This window comes from Carassius auratus, chromosome 35, assembly GCF_003368295.1.
Source record: "Carassius auratus strain Wakin chromosome 35, ASM336829v1, whole genome shotgun sequence".
NCBI classification, from domain to species: Eukaryota; Metazoa; Chordata; class Actinopteri; order Cypriniformes; family Cyprinidae; genus Carassius; species Carassius auratus.
In genome coordinates, this window is record NC_039277.1 from 10,690,149 (window position 1) to 10,714,481 (window position 24,333).

General features: G+C 37.1%; 2 protein-coding genes across 6 annotated transcripts in view; both read right to left on the reverse strand.

The window, feature by feature from the left end:
- Positions 1-24,333, reverse strand: part of LOC113054361 (HMG box transcription factor BBX-like) — a 251,171-nt gene that overhangs the window by 58,603 nt on the left and 168,235 nt on the right. The gene's annotated exons all lie outside the window — the stretch shown is intronic.
- Positions 7,832-24,333, reverse strand: part of LOC113054362 (autism susceptibility gene 2 protein homolog) — a 64,324-nt gene continuing 47,822 nt past the window's right edge. For both annotated transcript variants that reach the window (XM_026219876.1, XM_026219875.1), the window contains one exon: positions 7,832-8,255. In XM_026219876.1, coding sequence (XP_026075661.1) covers positions 7,977-8,255 — 279 coding nt within the window. In that variant the 3' untranslated portion in view covers positions 7,832-7,976. The remainder of the gene's footprint in view (positions 8,256-24,333) is intronic.

Below are 24,333 nucleotides of genomic sequence, written 5' to 3' on the forward strand. Positions count from 1 at the left end.
AATGGAATGCTGGGAAATGTTTGCTTTATGCTAAAATATGGGAAGAACAAGAGAATTGATCAGAAGAAAGTTCATGAAGTGTTTATAGGCCTTGTTTAACAATCTAGACACAAACATTTACGAATGACAGCTAAAACCATTTCTATGTATCTTCAGGCTGTTTGCTGGAAAATCTATCTATCCATCTATATCTATCCATCCATCCATCCATCCATCCATCCATCTATCTATCTATGAGTACTGTATTTAACTTGGTTCCTGTAAAATTATTACATCTAAATATATCTTTTAAATAAATAAAAACCCTAAACCCTGGGTTGTCAACGTTCTAAACCTCTCTTTAACCCTGGGTAGGGAATGGTTTCATACTTGTAATTTAGAAAATTACTGCTTTTGTATTGTACTGAATTATAGCGAATTGCAGTAACAAGATATTATTGTTAATACTGGCTAAATTATGAGCAGTGTGAAACTTGAAGCAAGATATCCTTGGATTCTGTTTACCCAGGGTTAAGAATGACCCAAGGTTAACGGTTTCAAATGTGGATGGCACTTAATGATATTACTCCCGTCTTAGAGCTGAACATAGTTGTACTATGACTGGCTGAACAGTTCTCCTGATGGGCTAAAAAGGAGGTAGCTCAACAAATTATTATTATTATTTAATTTTTTGTCTGTGTGTATCAAAACATAAAAAAATTTATACAGTGGAGGAAGTAAACTTAAGGTTATATGACAAAAACCACAGGAAGTTTACATTTACATTTTGCTTCATGTAACTAAACAAGACAGTTGATTAGGGATCTTAGATTTTTTTGTAATTAAAAACAGTGTGTGCATCTGTTTGTAACTCTTCTTGAAGGGCCATACGTTTTTGATTTCAGCTAAATGGGTTGGTTTGATTGACATGCAGTTTTAACAATGCTGCTCTTCAAGTGCTGTAGTGAGGTGCAATTAATACTGGATACACAAGCCGTCTGACTGACAGCAACTGTCTGAGGTATTACAACCCAGAAAGGTAAACTGTTCTCGCTTAATTTCAGCATATGGACTGCCCACCCTCAACTTGACAGACAGCCGGCAGCAAGGGTGTCTATTATCCTGTCTTTAGCCCAGTCACCTCTGCAACAATGCTTAACAAGCTTGTCTGCGAGGTTAACGCTTCACCCAATCCTGTCAAGCCGAGACGTTGTAATACATGGCGAGCGGAAAAAGAGCTAATTCCATTTCTTCCAAACAGGGAGAGAGAGAGGAGCAAGGGGGAGAAATTACAACCGCACTGTGATAGGGGGACATCATGGCCTAGTCTTGTCAAACAGCATTAAGACTCAGAGGAAAAGGAAGCGCTGGGGGCTGACGGGAAGTAGCATTACCATTACATTAGCACCATTATTACTGAATGTGCGTAAGAGTAACTGTCACACAAAGGCAACATTAGGACAAATTTCTTTGCCAGAAATAAAGAAAACAAAGACGAGAGTTTTAAGTGACTCATAAAAGGTGTTGCTTAAATTCAAATGGACCCGGGCAAAAAATATCTGGGTGCCAGATGACAATAAAGCCTGGAGTAATGTCTGCAAAAATTTCAGCTTTTCAATCACAAAAATGTACAGCATATATTTTTATAGCTTTGCCATGACCTTTTGAAATATCTAAACATTTAAATCAGTTACTTCAAATTGTAATAATACTCCATAATATCAGTCCCTCCAAAAAAACGTGATTATGTGATCGCCTGATTTAATGCATAATCAGCCAAAGGCCGCATATTTATGCTCGGTCGCATTATTTCAAATACGCCACTCTTTTGCCGCATAAATTGCCGATTTCAGAAAACAAAATATGCGGGGCTAGCATGATTTCATAATCCCTGTATTTTCATTGCAAGAAACTCACATATATATTAGCAGAAAGTTGAAAAATGTTGCGTTTACTTCACACAAGTAAAGCGCCATTTTCCCCCTTTTGCCATGGGAACCTTATGAAGTGACGTAATTATGTGACGTGAACATCATCTGCAAACCTCGCAGTAAAACCAGGGTGAAACTTGAAGCGCGCAAATCGTTCTTATTTGGCAACAAAAATAAGCGCAAAAAACGAGTGAAGCAGTTTCCCGATTTGTTACATGACAGTGGAGCAAAATTATATTGTGAGAACTTGCGAAAACTGAGGTTTGATGAAATAGAGAAAAAAAAAGGTGATTCCCCTTCTCACTAGGCTACTAACACTGTTGTAGTTTCATTCAGAAGTTGATGCAACTTTACAGTTGTAAGATTGCACTTTTTTGTTACAGAAAAGTACCAAAAACTTACAGTTGTAATTATATTAGTAGTATGTAAAATAATTTACGTTGCAGTAAGAGATTGCAACTTAAATATTCTGTGATTTAGTATGCTCGCTTATCATAGGAAGTAATAAGAAATTACTCTTTACATTAAGGTAGTAGCCTAGTGAGAAAAAGGTGTTGGGGGAATCACCTTTTTTTTCTCTTTTTCATCAAACCGCAGTTTTTTGCGAGTTCACGCAATTTCATCGCATAAAATTGCTAAAATATCCCGCATATTCCATCGCATTTTTTAAGAAAACGTGCCGCAAAATCAAGGATTTTTGCCCGCAACAATCACAAAAAAAAAATCTGTGTTTTTCTGGAGGGACTATAATATTACTGTTTTTGCTGTATTTTTATATATACATACATATGCACACTTTTTTTCCCCACAGGACCCAGTGTGAAAATCCCTGCCTGATAATAATAATGCTACCACTTTAGTGTGTTCAGTTCTGGAGCTAGCATTTATCAGGTGTGTGTTTGTGTGTGTCGCTGAGTCACATTTTGTCCTTTGTCCTTGTGTTCTCTGATGGAGGCATAAGTGAAGCTGCTGCAAACCTGAGAGCACAAGAAAGAGTAGAAAAGGCAAAAGAGTTGGAGAGAGTTTCCATGTGTGCCTTAGAGATGCTTGTGGGTTAGAGTGGGCTCTATAACTGACATGAATGAACAACCACGCATATAAACATGGTCCAAAATTAACACCCACCAAGTAAAGCCTGGCTTTGCTGAATAAATAAAAGCAGTCACTGCCAGCTGGCAGGGCACTTTATTAGGAACCACAACATCATAAATGGTTTTATGTAATTGAAATAACAAAAATCTGTCACTCTGTCTGATGCAGCTGATTTTAAGTGGCCACACAAACTGTACATGGAATGAAAAAAGTACAGTATATAATAAAACATAAGATAACACCACATAACATAATATAATGTATCATAATTTCATGTCCATAAACAAATACTTACAAATGATAAACCTTTTCAATCCAGGTGTCTCAAAATGTAATCTTGGCCCATATACAGCCTCCTGCAGAAACTGACACTAAGCAAGCCATTGACCACTCACAAATGTCTGTAAATAAGAGGACACACTGATCAGGAAAATACCGGCCCTGTGTCCTCTTCGGCAGTGTCACACTGTGTACATTTCTCACACAAACGACTGAACACAGCTCCCAGCGGCAAGGCCAGAGAATATGTGCTTGTTTCTGGCCAGATGGGCCTCTCAGCATGCCACTTCTGTCCCACACACACACACACACACACACACACACACACACACGCACACGCACGCATATTCTGACACAAAAACAACACTTCACATTCAAACACAAATACCGACTCATAAACAGTCTTGCACACACACATACTCCCAGGCAGATGACAACCATGCTAACCTCATCTGAGCAAGGCCCTGTGATTAGTGCACAAACTCAGATACCCACATACGGTGTCCATGGTAGGGTGACATACATTTCAAATCACATTTAATTAATAACTGATATATATAATTTAAAAATGCATCAATATAAAGAAATCAATCATAGAAGTATTTACCTACACAAGAAGACTCTTTTTATTTAATCAAACCTATAGTATTTGTATAGATTTGTGTACTATTGTTATAATACAGTTTTTTGGATGATTTTTCAGAAATAATTCTAATACACTGATTTTGCGCTCAAACATTTCTTACTAGTATGAATATATATATATATATATATATATATGTGTGTGTATGTGTGTGTGTGTGTGTGTGTACATGTGTGTGTGTTAGATTTATATAAATGCTATAACAACAAAAAAAGAAATAGCCTGTAAGTCAACTCCAGTATATGAAGTATAGTCATGGTTTCCTTAAAAATATCCAGTGTGTTTCCCTGCCTACACCCCACTGACAGACACTGGCACAGCCTCCAGCATTCCCACAACCCTACAGTACATAGGACAAGCGGTTTGGAAAATGAAGGGATGGATAATCATGTTTTCCTGGCCATGTGAGATATGAGTGCTCCTCTGGATCCTTCCCCAGGGTTGCCTGCCAGATTCCCCGATTTTCTAAATCAGTGCTCTTCACACAATCACTGTAGTGGACAGCTGTTCAGGGCTCAGGGGAGGGGAGCCAGGGGTTCTGGAGCCAAGACTGTGAACAATATTTTGTGTGACAGTGTTATAAAGGTGAGTCAGAGCTGTCAGCGGAGTCAACCCAGCAGGAAACATTGAGACCCATCTGCTGGGACTGAATCCCACATACAGACACACACAACTGTGAACAGACTCTCTTATTCACACAAACATATACACACAGGCAGAACATGTAAGATGGGCTCTTAGGCCTAGGGGAAATCACTAAGGAAAAGAGTAAAACATAGTTTTGAATTTTACTGTATTTTTTATCTTATTTATTATAAATAAATGTAAATGTAGTATTTGTACATACATGCATACATAAATAAGCAATGTTTGACACATGCCCTGGATGTCAAACTCAGACCTGTGCAGCACAAAATACACACACAGCTAGGCAGAAAAGAAGGTCAAGGGAGAAAGAGGATGAAACAATGAAGAAAGGGTATTGAATCCCCCACTATCCAGCGTAACTCAAGTTTATGGCCATTGCCTTGGTGTTTGATAAAAGCTTAAAGTGTCCTAGCCATCACTTCCTTCAGACTGCTCCATGAGAGATGGATTTGTCTGCCCTTAATTCAGCCATTGGCAGAATACACATGATAAATGAGAAAGCTGTGCAATCTCTCTTTCTCTCTCTTTCTTTCTAACAAGGACAAATGGTGCCTGTACCCTTCCTGTCTGCAGCTTCCATCTATGGGAAAAGTGTGTATGCCTTTGAGCATGTGTTTAAAGAAATATTTCACCCTCCCAAAAAGAAACTGTCATTATTTACTTATCCTCACATGGTTCCAAAGCTGTATCCCTGAATGTTTTGAAGAATGTACAATCCACATCCTATTACAATGAATTGGGAAGCTTCAAAAAGGATGCAAATACTATTAAGGTATAATAACAGCTGTCCATATAAGTCTCCTGAAGTCATACTGTAGCATTGTTAGACTTAAATTCAGGTCAACATCTTCAAAAATCATGACTTCAGACCTAGCTCTCCTTGGAGCATGAGTGAATGAATCATTCTTTTGAGCCATATTCTTTCAATAAATCGGTTAGATGAATCAATTCAATGCAGATGTTCACAACACCATGGATTGTCAGTGAATAACTTCAATTTCCGTGTGTTTGTAAAACAAAGCTACTGTATGACTTTACAAGTTTTAAAATAAAGTGTATGGACCACGTTTGAGAGACATTTATTGCATTTATTGTTTTTTCTGTGCTTATAGGAATAGTTCACCAAAAACTGAAAATACTCCTAGTCATGCAATACACAGGTTATTTTGTTTCTTCATTGGAACAGATTTGAGAAAATTACGTTATGGATCCTGTGCAGTGAATGGGTGCCATCAGAATGACTCCAGTCCATCAATTAATGCCTTATAAAATGAACAGCTGTGTTTTTAAAAACCAAATCCATCATTAAGGCGTTTCAACTTTAAACAATCACTTCTTGCAAAAATAAAAGTCCAGAATCCATAATAATGCTTCCTACAGTGGAAAAAAAATCCATCTTCTGTTGTCCTCTCATATCAAAATCCACACACGGCTCCAGACATTAACAATTAAGGAGCCATTAGCCGGGTTTCTATCCAAAGTTGTGAATTTAACTTACGCACAAAATTGTAATAACGCACAAAACATTTAAGAAAAAGCACCGTTACCATCCAATGAGTCAAAGAGAACATAATCCACACTTCCTGATAAACTGGCACTATACATAACTAAGAAATGTAGGAGAAGCTACTGAATATAATAATTCTCCTATATAATAAATTGCTTTCGGAGGTGGATGCTGCTGTTTGGGAATGCAGTCGTTTAACTATTCTGGGAGGCAATTATACAGAAATACTTTGATGACAGATTGTGTTCGGTCATTTCCAAATGACCATATAACAACATTTCAGATGCTGTGAAACAAGATCGGTCAGCTGGTTAGTCAGGATTTGCCGTCCCATAGCGCAAAGTCACATTACTTTTTTGATGCACTTGGAGGAATTTATTCGCAAAATGTATTTCCATCTCCCATTATTCACGTTAACTCTTTTCACACAAGTCAAAAACCACCTCAAGCGAGCGTAAAAACTTTTTTGCTAATTTTTGCTAGTTTCAGTCCGGCGCCGTTTGCATTTTCCCGTCCAGCGCCACATCATTTAATTAGCAAATGCATTTGCGCCCATTTGTGTGCATAGGGGCGTGCTGGTCTAAAAAAGACGTGTGTTCAGGTGCATTGCTATTTTAATGAGCTGAAAATAGACTGCACCATAGACCAGCTCAAACCTCGTCAAAGTCAAAGGTTTTTTAAAAAGCACGTGGTAGAAAATGCGCCTCTGGGCGGGTCCACAGTGCGCGTTTACTTTGCTTATTACACATAGGGATGCACACAAGCAGATCGGTTTCTTTGTTTGAGAATCGTTCAGCCCTTCCGCCAACAAATGCGAGCGCATCTCGCTCTTAAAGGGAATGGGAGATGACACTCTGGTTGGTTTATTGAACGTTACGCTCATTACTTAATAAGAGAATAGGGACAACCCATTCCAAAAATGCCCCCCGGCGCATGGACCAATTTTCCATCGTTAAAATAGCAAAAGTGTATTTGGACACGCCCTGAGTGAACCTGCGCTGTACGCTTTACACTCTTCGTGTAGATCGTTAAAATCCGGCCCATACTATAATGTGTTTAAATCTCATCTTTTCTTGTCTTAACCAGCATTTAAATCCATCTTGTAGATTCCTTTGTGTAAACATGCTATAAATACTCATTACCAAAACAAGAGGATTTCATAATTGCCACAAACACAAAGAGCAATAGTGCAACACCTCGTAGCAACAATAACAAGAGTGACTAATTTAATTTTCAACATAAAAAAAAGTTCCCCCCCAAAAAAACAGCGCCATCCTCTTCTCATTCATCCTTAATGACTAAATTAATCAGCAGTGTCTTTTCGGATCTAATCTTAGAGGACACAATATTTATTATTCTCTATCTCCCCCCACTTTAGCACTTTTTGTAAATCAGTCCACATTTTTGTCATTGTGTAATGCCAGAAAGACCCAACAAACCACCAGCGTGCCTGTAAAACCTGGTGTCATATTAATTACCTCTGTCAGTAATAAATGTTAGGCTGCTACATAGATGGCTAATAATCATCTGCAATTACTTGATTCAAATGGGCTCTGCCTTAATGAAGTCAGATTGTCACACCTTTTCTGTTGTTCAGTCATTGTCAGTGAAGACAGACATACGCAGCTTTGAGAAATTAGCATGACTGTAGTTTTACATCACCTCAATACACAATCTAATCATGATTTAATTTTGTAAAGAAATTCACAAAAACACATACAGAGAAGTGTCTCAGTTAAGTAAATTGTAATTAGATGCAAATGGAAAACATAAAAGTTGAAGTTGAAGCACTAAATTGACTAACTGAAAATAAAAACAAAAGCTGTTTTTGAACAGCTTTACTCAACCATGTGCTGAAGCTCATGCACAGGATTGTGGAAAATCTTTAAGAAGCTAATCAACCAAATACAAGGCCTATATGTTTTCCTGTTTCAAAAGATAAAGTTGGACTCACAGGTCTGTGTTTCTTCTGCAGGTGTTTCTTCTTCTTGCTGTGTGTATGGGCCAGGCGAGGGTTGTTCTCCTGGTCAGAGTGGTGATGCTGGTGGTTACTGTGGTTGAGTCGGCCCTTGTGTAGGTCCAAACTCAACCCGTTCGGCACTCGGCCGGGCTTCTTCTTGCGCAGCGGTCCTGCCTGGTTCTGTCTCCGCTCCTGGGGCTTCAGGGTCATGTCCTTCTGCCAGAAAAAAATTATAATTAAACATTTTGACACATGAATTTCATTATAAATACATAAATACACTTTTCATTATAAATTTTATTGTGAGAAATTCGTTACTATACAAATAAAAAAAAAATTAAGGATTATAATATTTTATCAAAATGTAAGAACCTCTAAGCCTCTAAAATGACTTTTCTGAATGCAGACTTAACTAACGCTCAGAGCGAAGACAAAAAATGGTTGTTGTAGTCTTATAATAATGTACACTTCTCAAGATTCAATCAAATCTCAATAAATAAAATCAAACCTTTCTCAGACAGCATTTCCCACTATACACTACCGTTCGAAAAGTTTGGGCTCAGTAAGATTTATACATTTCATACATTTATTTAGCAAGGACACATTCAACTGATCAAAAGTGACAGTAAAAATATTTGTTAAGATTTTTATTTCCAATAAACACTGTTCTTTTTAACTTTATTCATCAAAACGGAAACATTACGCAGCACAAAGGGGAAGTCGTGGCCTAGTGGTTAGAGAGTTTGACTCCTAACCCTAAGGTTGTGGGTTCGAGTCTCGGGCTGGCAATACAATGACTTAGGTGCCCTTGAGCAAGGCACAGAACCCCTAACTGCTTCCCGACTGCCCACTGCTCCGGGTGTGTGTTCACAGTGTGTGTGTGTGTTCACTAATGTGTGTGTGCACTTTGGATGGGTTAAATGTAGAGCACGAATTCTGAGTATGGATCACCATACTTGGTTATGTAAATGACGTGTAGTTTAATGTCATTAAGGACCAATAATAAACAGCATGAAGACCATTCCTTTTACAAGCTGAATGTATTGTGTAAGAAAACACATTGCACAACCTATGCGGTACACACTTCAGTAGGCGTATGCTTGTCATCCTCCAGCAAACATTGTTCTGCCAAGCTGCTAAATAAAATAATCTTTACCCCACAGAAAAACAAGCATTTTGATAAAAGGAGTCTCAAATACAGCAGAGGAAGCAGAGGAGCAGTGCTCCGGTCTGACAGAACTTTCTCATCCACAGAGGACTCGAGACAGGAAGATCAATATTCAATATGACAAAGCTTGTCTCTGCAGGGGAGCAGTGTATCTTCACATATCTCTGCTTACAGAACCAATCAATTACTTTATTATACTCCAGCTACGGAGAGATGGATACTTCCCGTGCCAAAAACAGCACACTAAAGGAAGGAAAAAGTGAGACATTAGACACAGTTTAGAGTAGGAGTGAATACTAGAAACAGCACAGTGATTCAGAATATTTAACACTTGATGAAAAGAAAAGAATATACTTAAAGAATACATTAAAAATGTATTCCATTTCAACAAAAACATTAAGCACAACTGTCTTCAACATGGATAATACTAATGGCTGTTTCCTGAGCACCAAATCAACATATTAAAATGATTTCTGAAGGATCGTGAGACACTGAAGACCGAAAGAATGGCTGCTTAAAATTAAGCCTGGCCATCACAGGAATAGATTACATTTAAAAACAGAACATTATATTAAATAGTTTCTACTTTAAATGATTTTCCTACTAAAACTGGGGAGTGCTATAGGAACCTTTTTTTAGGGATGAAGCAAATGAATCCTTGAATCTTTTTGAATTGATTCACTGAAGCTGACAGATTGTAGTGATTCACAAAAATAAATAATCATAAATTATTTTGCTACTGTAGTTTAAAAATCTCTGCTTAAACACTTTCATACATAACTTACAACTTTAGGTATCTCAAAACTAATCTAATGTCACACTGTCCAGCAATCTCAATGGCAAAATAAACTGCATTACAACCTTTGTCCAAAAACACAAGAAGGAACAGACCAGTTACAAAATGATGGGCAGCTGTGTGTGTGTGTGTGTGTGTGTGTGTGTTTGAGAGGAGATACACCATCAGCCCTCATCCGCCTGCGGATCATCATTTATCATGTTAAACTTATGTACCAAATCAGATTACATGCTTCAGAGACATTACATGTTTAATAGCCTTGTTCTTGTACTTGAAGTCAGAAACATCAAAAGAACTCTCAGCTGAGCAGACAGCATGTTAGGACTGCAAGATATGACAGGCTGATAACCAGCCATCAGCTCTTCAGCTCTGATAGAGCACTCCGGGTATCTGTGCTGAGGGACAACCTCTATTCATGCCATATCTCTCTATTCAGCCATCAGAATCATTCAGACTCAAAAAATCAAGCTGTAGTTGATTCATTTCAGCTGCTTGAGAGGAGAAGCTCCTCATAGATGACATTGAGACGAGGATGAGTATATGTTCAGACATAATACTTGCTATATTTGAAAGGAAGCAATATGTAGGCATGGAATACTCAAATGAATAGAAAAAAACAGTGTATCCCACAATGCAGTTGACCACTTTTAATGTGATGAATGACTGCCAAACTGCCAAAAGTTAATAATATATCACTCATAATTGCACTAAAAATACAACAAAATCAAAAATGAAAATGACTTTCAAATTTTTTAACACACAGTTTGAAAATACACACTAAGAATTACACTAACCTTTGCACTTGTGTATTGCACTTTTATTGCACTAATGGATCATGTGACAACAATGTACCATAATACAATTTAACTGTTAAAATTGCTGTTTTAACTGGTATATGAGATATGTAAAACTAGTATGCAGTTGACAGTATATTCTGAATGGAATATTCAGTATGTTTTTCTGACAGAAAAGCGCATGAGATTATTAAGGATATGGAAAGTGAGTTTGTCAAGTATAAAGAGCGTGAACTTGAATGGCTTTTCCACAGCAATCACTTCCATGATCACTAGCGCTCGAGTGTGTGCTGAATTACAGCCAAGGTGGGTCTGGGACACATGATTAAATGGATGGGCCTGATTCCATGAGCTTTTCTTCTGCAGGAACTACAGTGATCTTTCGACAACATGGCAAACTTCATTAATCCATCTGTGAGCACATCTGGCCTGAATGTGCGTCTTTCAGTGTGAATTAAGTACAACAACATGTGATGCTGAAAGAAGAAACATAAGAAGTTCACTCTGGGAAAACATCTGACGATAAATTGCTCATTTATACTTGTCTAGTTTATTCTTGGAGAAAAAAAAAACTTAAAACCTACTTTTTTGGTGAAGACCTGTTTTCTATTCTAGAAGTAAGAAAAGAGTAGCCTTTTTTCTGCATATTTTATTTATCTGTCTTCCTTTGCCTGTAGCATTCTTATCATACAGCACATACAGAGATTCAGAATGAGTGCAAAAAACTTCAAAAAAAAAAAAAAAACCCTGCTTTCACCTTCTGCTATGTTAAAACAAAGGCTTCCATTTCAGAGAAAACTTGTTTTGGTTTTATTTGTATATTTTTTGCCATTTCCCAAGAGATTCAGCGAGGTAAACTCTGGATACAAGAACATCTACCCACAAATACACATAACACAAACTCCCAAGAGTTCACTTTGCTGCCTTGCTTTCTAGAAGTTCTTCTTTTGCTGTGGGGACTTTAAACACCTCCGTACTCTCTCACAGACATCCCTCAAAGGCAGCAGCTTTCAAGTGCAAAGTAGGTTTTTACAGTCTACATGGGTTTTTATCTTTCATCTGCTTCACCGTGAAAATGTAATGATGTCTGAACAGAAAAAAAGACACATTAAGACAACAGACAGACAAATGCACAGACATTCCCATTCAGATTTATCAGCCAAGCAGATTCTGAATCCAACTTTTTGGATACAAAATTAAATAAAACAAACAAAAATAAAATCAATTTAGAGTTGTAGACTCTGAACAACATGTTTGTCCTCCTGATTCATTAGTGACACATACGAGGGCTGTGCTCACTATCCTACAGATGCAGGGGATGCTGACGAGGCAAACAGGAAAACTCCCACTCCCTTTACCCAGCAGCAAATGAGAGAGACAGAAAGAGAACAGCATGGGAGAACTGCACTTCGATCCCATTCCGTGATTACACCCCTGTTCTACAGCAGAGCCACTCCAGGGATCAGTTCCCATGCCATGCATAACTACACAGGCTTTTGTAAGACGGAGACAGATTCTGTCCATGGCCTCTGTTTTATTACTCTTATCTGTGGCCCCGAGGGAAGATTTTTTTCTTTAGCCAAAAAAGAAATACAGAAAAAACTCCACTAACAGGAAAGCACACAACATAAAGTGTTGCTTTGAGACGGCACTAGAAGCAATAGGCTTTTGTGACCAAGCGATCACTGATTTAGAAAATATAACACAGCAATTTAGTTCCATTCCAAAGATGGATGGAAGAAGTGAAGTAGATGAAAAGAGAGGGGAGGGGACCTGTGCCCTCCACATGAGTGGGTAAAAACCACACATCCATCTTCCCTCTGAGTCAGGCTCTACACTGCTTGTTTTTCAGGAAAAAAAATAAATAAATATTCTAGTGTAAGATAGGAATAAAGGCACGTTCACAACAAGAACTATAACTGTAAAGATAACAATAATGATAACTACATTATCATCTAGGGGTGCACGATAAATATCGGCCGATAATTAATGTGCATCTCATAAGTAAAGCCGGTTCTCTAATCAGCAGTAAATTGAGTGGTTTCGCATAGAGTACCATTACTTCACAGAGCCGTTGTTAACTGACAAGCTGCACAAATCCACACTGAATGTGGATTAATCATTAATGTGAATTATCGGCAGATATTTATCGTGCACCCCTTTTAGCATCCACACCAAGGTGCAGAAGCATTCTGTTTTTATAAGCATGCACTACAGTTTAGTCATCTGCTTTTTTAAATGCTCAAGCTCTTTAAAGCAGGATGAATTCAGATTTATTCAGATTGCCCTTCAGCAAGTAGAAAATATACAGAAACTGGATAATGTTATCAAAAAACTAAGTTCTAAATTAAATATAGATGAATCTTTAAAGTTACAAAAGTTATTGATTCTCTCTTTTTGTCTTTTGTTCTTTGATTATCAGACATCACAGTATTCTGGGTTATTATGTTATTTTGACTACTGCTGAACATGACGCAGATCTGACACATCGTAACTCTTTACCTTTTCTGACCCACTTCAGCTCTTAGAATCTCTACTAATGATGATGATGAATTGAATCAGTTTTGAAAACCACTGTATTTCCAAGATATGTTCTTTAATTTGTCTCATATATAAAATATACTTGCATTCATGCACAATTATAAGGTAACTTTAATCCCCTTTTTAGTAATTAGTAATTTAGACTTAATTGATGACATAACTGCGACATTACATTTTATTGGTTTCTTTTGCACTTTAATATATAATAAACAATATACAGCGCATGTTTGTGTCTGGATTTGAAGAGCGCATCCTATGAGCACAGTACCGGCTGACAGGACGAGTACATTGGAGCAATGATATGCAAGCGCTATAACAAGTCTCAGTTAGCTTAATGCAATACATATGCAATATATGTTCAATATATCCAACAATATATTCAAAAACCCATTCTGTATGATTTGTAAGTTTTTGTACCCATGGGGACCTCAATGTAGGTCCCCGCTTTGACCCCCATGAGTTGGTGTTTATTCAGGTTTAAGTTCCCATCAGTTTAGAAAAAAACAGCATACACACATTAAGTGACTCGAGGCCATGCATTAAAGACTTATTGCTTTAGTAACAGCAGGGGAGAACAAGCCAATAGCCTTCAAACGCAGGTTAAAAGAAATTAACTCTATTACAACAAAGGTCAACCACCCTCCACCATCCGGCACTCATCAAAGAGAATATTTCATTAGCCCAACTCAATAAAACAAACAATAAGAGCGGGTTTAAAGATGTATCTAATTAAAGGCAAGGGCTAAGAGTGTGAATCCTTAGAGGGAAGGGGAAATGAAGACCCCATTCAGACTGAAGAGGTCATGCATGGTCAGCATGAAAGGCAAACATCTTGTTCTGAAATCAATCACCATGACAGGAAGGGAGAGGAGCTCGTGCTTTGAAGCCCTCTGCCTCTTTCCGTCCAAGTAATGGAGCTCAATCGCTGACAGATGGAGGGAGCGGCGGGGGGAAACGAGGGAACGAATAAACGAACGAGCGAATGAAGCAGTCTGAGTCCATGGGGGGGAAGTAGGTCATTCACGCTTGGGAAGTTCATACAGATTCACTGTAACAAAGCTGTTCCTTTAATAACAGAAATCTGGGACGAACCGTATTTTCATCACATTCTAAAAAAACATTTTTTAAACAAAATGTTCACCAGATGTCATATTAGCTAAACATCCAAACCCAGAACCCTATCTTATCCGTTTAGAAACCATGACAGTATCATTTAGGATCTTCATTTAGAAAACCTTAATTTATGGTTTAAATGGACAGTTCACATAAAAATGAAAATTCTATCATTTACTCCCCTTCATGTCATTCCTATAAACCCTTGTTTCCATCCCAGGATTAAAAAATAGTGACTGTGACTTCATCTTACAATTCACACTTTTTTGTTTTTAATTTGCAAGTTATAAAATCAGATATAAATGTGCAATTCTGAGAAGAAAAGTTGGAATTGTGAGATAAATTCACATTGTGAAAGAAAAAGTCAGAGATAAATAACCTTTTTTATTCTGCGATGGAGAACAAAACTCAGAATTCAGAGAAAAAAGTAAGAATTATGAGTTTATATCTGGCAATTCTGAATTTGTAGTTTTCTCAGAAGAATTCTGAAATAAATTTAAAAAAAAAAGCAAAAGGAAGAAATTATTATTATTATTATTATATTATTATTATATAAACCATATGGACTTTCTTCTGTGGAACACAAAGTTATATTTTTATAAATGTTTTAGTGTTATCAAACATAATATAACATGATAGTCACTTTAGCATGGTTGTTTTGTGTACTAAATGATTAGCCAAGAGCTCTGCTACAGTTCTAAGGAATACAATCACACTGCAAGAAGAGACGCATCAAAGAGCAACTCAAGAGCACCTTAAAAGCTGCACAACAGGTTGCTTTGTGAGAGTTGTCTTTTATGTTATGAGAGGGCAAAGTCTTCTAATTCAATTCACGTAAGACAAAAGAATCAATTGGTCGGAGAGCAACGTCTGGATTTAGCCCAGGCAATTAACATGATTATAATAGTCATTTCATTTTACGGGACAAAACACTTTTCCAACAGCTGGCTTCAGCTAGTTTTTCAACATCAGGATGAAGAATAAGAGGAAACTCAAAAGGGGCTCTGGGGGTAATTATTAAAAATGTAATAGCTTTATAACTGATGAGTACAAAATAATGAATAATTATTCATGGCTCTCATGTTTGATCCCCAACCTCTGCTAGACACTAGTGTTTTTACTGCTTTTAATCACAAAGCTTCAAATAAAATAATAATTTTAATGTAAATTCAGTTAAACAGGTCAAATAAAGTGTACACTATTACATTCCATTATCACAACAAATGCATTATTAAAGCAGTAAAGCCAAGTCGTGGCCTAGTGGTTAGAGAGTTTGACTCCTAACCATAGGGTTGTGGGTTTGAATCTTTGGCCGACAATACCACAACTTAGGTGCCCTTGAGCAAGGCACAGAACCCCCAACTGCTCCCCGGGCACCACAGCATAAATGGCTGCCCACTGCTCCGGGTGTGTGTTCACAGTGTGTGTGTGTGTGTGTGTTCACTGCAATGTGTGTGTGCACTTTGGATGGGTTAAATGCAGAGCACAAATTCTGAGTATGGGTCACCATACTTGACTGAATCTCACATCACTTTAACTTTTTTCACTTTCACATAGTGCTTTCACACAGCTGTATTTTTTGATACACTTCAGACATATTCTAATGGCTTGGCTTAAGACACTATAGTATACACTGTCAACCAAAAGATAGGGGTGAATAATATTTTTTACAAAATGTACAAAAATATAGTTAAAAAATAGGTATGTTGTGAAAAAAAATTAAAAAATAATAATAAACAAATATTCTGGTGATGCAAAAGCTGAATTTTCAGCATCACTACTCCAGTCTTCAGTGTCACAAAATCCTTCAGCAATCATTCTAATATGCAGATTTGAAGCTCAAGAAACATTTCTTATCATTATCAATGTTAAAAACAGTTGTGCAGCTTAACATTTTTGTGGAAACCGTGATGCTTTTTTTCAGAACTCTTTGATGTATAGAGATTTCAAAAGATCTACATTTGTTTTAAATAGAAAACTTTGTTTAATAAATGGCTTTACTATCAAGTAATAAAACTGGAACAACTGCCTTCTTTTTAAAAAGACAGATTTATTCCATAACAAAACAAATTACTCCGTATGAATGAGTCAATAAATCATTCACTGAGTCGATTTGATTGAAACACTGACTCTTACAAATAAAAGGAGTGACTATATTTATGAGCAAGTCACTGAATCTTTCATTCGAGTTGGTTTATAAACTATTTCATTTAGAACATTGGTTAAATGTTTTAAGTATATATAAGTAACCGTTAAAAATGTGTGCTTTGCTCTTTTGTGTTATATTAAAGCCTTACAGTAGTAGTATATGGTTCAGTAATTTGTAGTATATTATATTGTACAGATTATATGACGTAGGCTATAATAAAGAGTGACAGCATACAAAGAGCAGACTGTAATGCAGCAGATCGCATATACAGTAGTTAAGTGATCTGAGTGAGTGTTGTAGAGAGCGTGAACCCCTTTTGAGTTTTCTTATTTTAAATCCTGATGTTGAAAAACTGTCTGAAGCCAGCTTTTGGGAAAGTGTTTTATCCCGTAATATGAAATGACTATTATAATCATGTTAATTGCCTGGGCTAAATCCAGCTTTGTTCTTCGCCCAATTGATTCTTTTGTCTTCCATGAATGCTGAGTGCTGAGTAACACTGCAGTATGTACAATGTTCTCACTGAGGGCTCGTCCATCCAGGGTGACACTTGTCCTGATTCTTCACCCACCGGCTAACAACACCCACACACAGAATTTTACAAAGTCTTCTAAAGAACAGCTCTACTCCCCACTTATTACACAATCTCTATCAGTTTCCCCTTTCACAGCTTTCTCTCCCTTTCTCTCTAGCTGCAGTGACTCACGGGCAGTAATCCAAACTAACGCCTCAGGGATGCTGAGGTTCATTACACATTCAAACACTCCATAAACACACTAGATTCTGCAGGTCTTTTTAAGACTGTGTGTTTTGGATGCTGATGTCAAATCACTAAAAAAAGGCAGCCCATCGGTCAGCAAAATGTTGTATGCTCTCCATCACTGGTTTATGCTGTTGTGATGTTATGCTGTCTGGATGTTGAAATCTAGATGTTTTAAATGCTTATGCTGCTCAAAAATGCTGTACAGGCAGTCAGCTCACCCCGACTCAGGGCCAAATCAATAAGAAGTTGAAGTAGATGCATGTAGATTTCATCACAAGTTTCTTATTTATAACTAGACAGAATCCAGATGTTATCTTTGCTGATATAGCACTTTATCAAGTACTTGATATTATTTTCAAAAGAAACATATCTCCCTCCTTTATAAATTAGGTTTATTTACTAAAGTCAGCAGTATTTGCTGTGAAAAGCATTTGGCAAACTCTATTTAAGTACAAAGAGATGTGTATTTCATTGCATGTTCCAATGATAGAGAAGAGCATAATAACCGACCGCACAGTTTAGCCGAATCTAAATAAACCGCAGTACTAGCGGGTGTGATTCATTCATATTAAATTCCCTCTCCATCTCTCACACTCATTTGCTTTTCTTTCTTTCTCCTGCTATTTTCTTTCCAGTGGTGAAGATCCTAATTGCTGCCATCCAATTCTCATCTGTCTGTGTAAAGCTGATAACATCTAAAAAAGTGCAGGTCATACAAAAGAAGAGCAGTTAGTGCTAACGATATTATATAACGTACTTTTGTATGAAAAAGCAACAACAAAACCTTTTAATGTACATTTTAATTAAAAAACGCATCTAAGAAACAGTAAAAAACTAAGAAATATATCATGGGTGAAATACATCACACACATAAACATGTTCCCATAAACCTTTTTGGTGACCTCATGCCTGTCTGCTTGCGGGATTCTGTGGCGTGATCTCCTTGTGTCGTACAGGCAATGTTGCCTAGCAACAAGGTAGAGAAAGCAGATCATTAAATTTTGCTGATGAAGTCTAGCCAGCAACAGCCACAGAGCGAGAGATTGCATAATCCATATTATATTACATTGTGTCATTCTCTTCAATTTTATCTATACTCTATTTTTCTTGCACACTACTTTCTTTAGTGTACATATATATATATATATATATATATATATATATATATATGTACACTAAAGAAAGTAGTTATATCATCTCGTCCGTACGATTTTCAGATAAACTCACTCGTGCCGTGTGCGTGGACATACGGTCTTCCGACCATCCGAATTCGCACCGTGTACGCCCGCCTTAACAGACAGCTGGATCAAATCTTCTCTCAGCCCAACTGTTCCTACAGCTTCAATTCTACAATGCCAAAACAGCCTCACGCCAATGGACTGATGATTCTAAGACTGTGTTAAGTTCTCCACTACACGTACATTAACCACCACAGAAATACACAAACCCCAACCTTCCCGAGGGCCATGACGGGCCAACTGCTCCAGTGCTGGCTTGAGGAGCTTTAAACTAACATTGTAATGTGAAGCCTCTCACGCTATCCCTACACTAATTAGAGCTGAATCGAGAGAATACCACATCAGTAAAGTAGATTTAACATCTTACCTCAAGTGAGCTAATGAGAGTTTAGACTCATTCTGAAAATCTGATTGACTCCCCGCGGACTCTGTAAAATACTGGCATGACTGTGGTAAAGACACATCATGAGCCAATCATGAGCCAAATTCTACAACACAAAATGTTTTGAGTGAAATAGTCCAAACAATGAAGCAAAACATCAAGAGCAGCTGAACACAAGGATATTACATAAAGTGAAAGCTTTGGTTCTAATGCATTAAACATATGACAGACAGACAGACAGAAGCGTCTTGTCCAAAACTGCATATCAAAGTGAAAAGAAAATTGGACTTATTTTTCAAACGTCTGTCTCTATAGACTCTATTTTTTTTCTAATGAAAGCATTGCTGTTATCGTTGCAGATACTAAGGATCAGGGATCTTTAACAACTCCCAAACTAAGGATTAACCTCAGTTTGTAACTTGTCGCGTAAAATGCTAGAGACGTGGGTGAAATCTCAAATCATGTAAGTTTCGAGGAGATATATTACTCTACTGAGCAAGCAGATACAGTAATATTTTCTTGATAAAACAGGTGAAAAAAATTCCATAGAATTACAGTGCAGAAGAGACTCGAGCCAACACTTAAAAAAAATATCAGCTACAAAAAACAAAGCACTCAATGTGCTTCTAACATCTTGTATGTGATCTCTCATGACATCGCAGATTTTTCTGATTGCTCTGATCCTGCATACCTCTACTGGAATCCAGCAAGAAAGAAAGCCAACTGGTATGTTTGGAAAGTTGTCAAACCCACATCTGCGGCCACTGACAGGACAATAACAGCACACACACACACAATCATGTAAGAGGGTTATTATTTGGATAATTAAAGTGTGCTAGTTATTGTCTGATTAGGTTTCAGTTCCATAATTAACATTTAGGTACTATCTATATATCAGACTTCTCTTCCACACATCATGTGTAAGTAAATCATGTGTAAGTAAACAAACAGCATGTTGTGTTTACACGGCACGGCTGAGAGATGGTTCTGAAGCACGAACGACAGAAACAAGCAGTTGTTATGCCGTAAAGTCAGCCTTTCGTGACAAAAACAAACCCATCTAACCTTTCTCTCGCTCCCTGAAGAGTGCTGTCTGATTAATACGTTTCCAGACAACCTCCTTCATCTCTCTTTCTCTCTCTTCCGTCCACCAAAACAATTATGACTCGTAACAGCACTAGATGAACCTCACAGTGAAGTGATCTGCACGCGGCTAATTGGCTCCCCTCTAGTGGAGAGTGGCCATCTTCTGTTGAAGTTGCTCCTTTAGATGGTTGTATCGGACCATCTGTCTGCTATTCCATTAGAAACGCAGGCCTGCATGTTTGTCTAAGTGTGATACTGCCATGATGAGTCATTGAAACTGTTGATCAAAACGAGAGGTCTATTCTATGTTAGTATATATTCCAGACTGACCTGATGCGATATAGAAGGTGACACAAGCCTTGTTCATGAGTATGAATAAATAAACCTGGAAAATGTTAACAGAGATACAGTACATTAGAAAAGGTTTAAATTCACCTAAGAGCAATAAATATCCACTGCTGACTGACTCCAGGCTAACGTCTTCCGTTTCAGACACAGAAAATAAGATGTAAAAAATTCAGTGCACACAAAACGTAGCCTCAGATATATATGAAGTAATATTCTAAAAATGACTAACGATGTATAAAACAGAAAAAAAGGAGAAGGGATGCTATAAAATCATACAGAAGCTGTAGGCTACGATGTCCTTTGCTAGCTGTCAAACAAACTGAGTGACAGACTGGAGACTGCTGCCGTGCCACCGGGAATCAATTACAAACCAGTGAAGCAGAAGTACGGACACTTTAATGTTGAAGGGCTATACATTTTCACACTCTCACACACACACACAAACACATAGACTTGTGTCATAGACTTACTTTTGTGAGGGGCACCAGTTGAAGATCTCTTGGTGGTCTAGGTTAGTGGTTCCCAAACTTTTCTACATTTTTTTCAAAAGTTAGGGTCAGTAAGATTTAAGAAAAAATAACAAAAAAATAGTTGTATTCAGAAAAGATGCATTAAATCAAATAGATATATAATATTACAAAAGATTTCGGTCACACTTTATTTCAACTATTAACTTTGACTTTTGCCTAAAACTCCTAATTAAGTTTAGTTTAGGTACTTAAGGTACTTACTTAAGTTTAGGTATTGGGTATTAGTACTTTATTAGTACTAATAAACAGTAATATGAATAGGGATGTCCAGATCCGATCACATGGTTTCAGACTCGATCGGAAACTAAATATATATATATATATTAGGGCTGCACAATCACATGCGATTGTCATGCGAGTCTCGTTAATAAAGCTGGTTCTTTGATTAGCAGTAAATATCCATCATCTGCTTTCAAATGGAGCGTCACTTACTACACAGAGCCGTAGTTCTCTGACAAGCTACGCAATATCGCATCATAATCGCAAAGGAATCACATGCAGCCCTAATATATATATATATATATATATATTAGGGCTGCATGTGATTCCTTTGCGATATATATATATATATATATATATATATATATATATATATATATATATATATATATATATATATATATAATCAGAAATCTCTGGCTCGGCGCCAGCCAACGCGCAAAAACGCAGTTTGAACTTCAGAATAATTTGTGAAGGATCATGTGACACTGAAGACTGGAGTTATGTCTGCTGAAAATTCAGCTTTGGTAAGCATAAGAGAAAACAAATATTCTATGCATAAGATAAGTCTCATTCAATTCTTCATTTTCCAGTATATTAGTATAATACCTGGGTTCAACTCCCATCTTAATGCAGTATGTGAGTGTGCAGTGCACCCTGATACACATTTTCACTCTCATAGACATACAAGCTCTTCTGTGTGGGCACCTGATAAAATGATTACACACCACAGCACCTGCATCGCTTTACGTCATGAGATTAGATCAGAGTGAATAGACTAGATAATATTTCTTCTCATTACAGACATTAAAGAGTCATTTAAGATATCATATATGAAGGGGCCTTACAAAGCAGCAGCACAGAAAGAGTCTGCCTGGGAAATCTGGGCCACGGCTAGGCAGCTAATGGCCATAAACACTGCACAAATTAGCCCATCTTGAGGATGTGACCATATCTGGTGCACCTCATTATTATGTTTATGTTAGTTATTGAACTCCCATTGAATTGCATTAATGGAGGGGCTTGAGGGACATCTATGGACCAAAATATCAGACTAGGGCTGCATGATAAATCATGCTATATTTAATTCACATCAATCAGGGTAAATCTCCATCACCTGCGCGCTTTCACGTGGAGCAGCATTAACTACAGAGTCGTCGTTCACCGACAAGCTCCACAAAACTACAATCATATTTTGAGCATGTTTTGCGCAGCTTAAATAACATTATATTATAATATATATTATTACTAATATTGCATATTAATGTGTTATTAATTACAAACTATTATACAAATTATTAACTAATAACCTACTACTGATTTAGATATTGAATTATTTAAATATTTCAATAAATTATTGATTATAAACTATGATATTTACTATTAACAGACATAACTATATACTGTACATATTAAATAAAAACAGGTCACATTAATTGAACTAGAAGTAGCCCATCTAAAGGTCTCAGCCCTGCTGTTAGAATGGACCTAACAGTCTGGAGGAAAATATCTAAACACTATAATTGGAAACATTACTGGAATAAAACCAACTTTAATTGACTTAATCAGTTTGAAAACAGTCTGATGCACGACTCCCTACACCAGCTGTATACAAGCCGCTCGCTTTGATTCGCATCTGAATATGCTAATTGAGTTGTTTTCTAAATGGGTTTTTTAAAAAGGTCTTTACATGCAATGCAAGCAATTAAAACAATGATTATCCTCAGATCTTGGATCGACCCCCGTCTCTACAGCCACCCTCCTCTTTCTCCGGCTGTTAAGTAAAATAGAGGATAATTAGGATGATGGGGATGGGATGGCAGGAGGTGTCATTAGAGAAGACAAACTCTCCACACAATGATAAAAGGGGGTAATAGAAGCCTTCCTCACATAACCAGAGCAGACAGTTGGAGAACATTTACAAAACGAGCTGATTTCATTTAATTGAAGTGTAAATGTACAGTAGAAAAATGTAAATGAACTAATCCTGTTACTAAACTGACAGCCCTGATTATAAAATCACACAAAATTATTTCCACCTTATCATGAAAAGGGTATGGTATATAGAACACTCAGAAACAATATTTTCTGCCCTATATTAATGGATCTGATCTTTTCACTTTGTCTTTTCCCTGAGCACTTCCTCTCTCTTTGCAGGGTCAGTGTTAATGCTTTCACTCTGCCTCTCTGCACTTGACATCATTATAGCATCTATCTCTCAACACTGAACAAAGAGATTGAACTGAAAGCATCCGAGAGTTTTCTATGGCCCTTTAATGTACAGAAACCAATTGATTGGTTAGTATTCAACTCTGAACACAGTCACTGTGTCACCAGTTGTAGATAGCTACACTAAAATTCAAACAAATGTTTACATATATTTATACATCCATTAGCACACATTTGACTACAAATTCAAATATGAATTTAAACAATTTTGAGTGAGTCTACAATTTGAAAAAAAATATTTTAAAAAAGTATGTAATATAATTTTTTTTTCATATTCACACTAACATGCCCACATACACAGACTTCAGTTCTGGATCCTAGTAAATGAGTTCCTTTTCAATTAGCATAACTAATGAAATAATTAATGCCAGACACAATTCTTCATTCTTCATTACACGGCACACTTTCCCTCTCTCAGGACATTTAATAAACTAAATCAATTATTCTGACAGATTACGCACACACACACACACACACACACACACACACACACACACACACACACACACACACACACAGTCTAAATCCCAGCAAAGCTGGGAGGAATTCCAGGAATGTACAGGAAAGCGAGAGACAGCAAAAGAGAGAGAGAGAAAGAGAGACAGAGACAGAAAGACAGACCACCTGACAGGCAACACATTTGCTATTTTACTGCTGCTCTTACTATATAATATTCTTACTTCATTAGTTTATAAGTTAAATTACTATTTTGCACAAACGTTATTTTAGTAGAATTACTGTCTCACCTTGTATTAATCTGGCAATAGAAATTAACAGTTACTTAATGTCATGCTAATGTTTCACACTGAAACTGAGAGAAAGAGAGAGAGTGTGAGAGAGACAGAAAAAGTGCTATCTGGCCTTTATAGTAGAAAACAATGAGAAGAGGGTTTCATTTCATTTCTGTTTGCCAAGAACACATATTCATTTCAGTATGA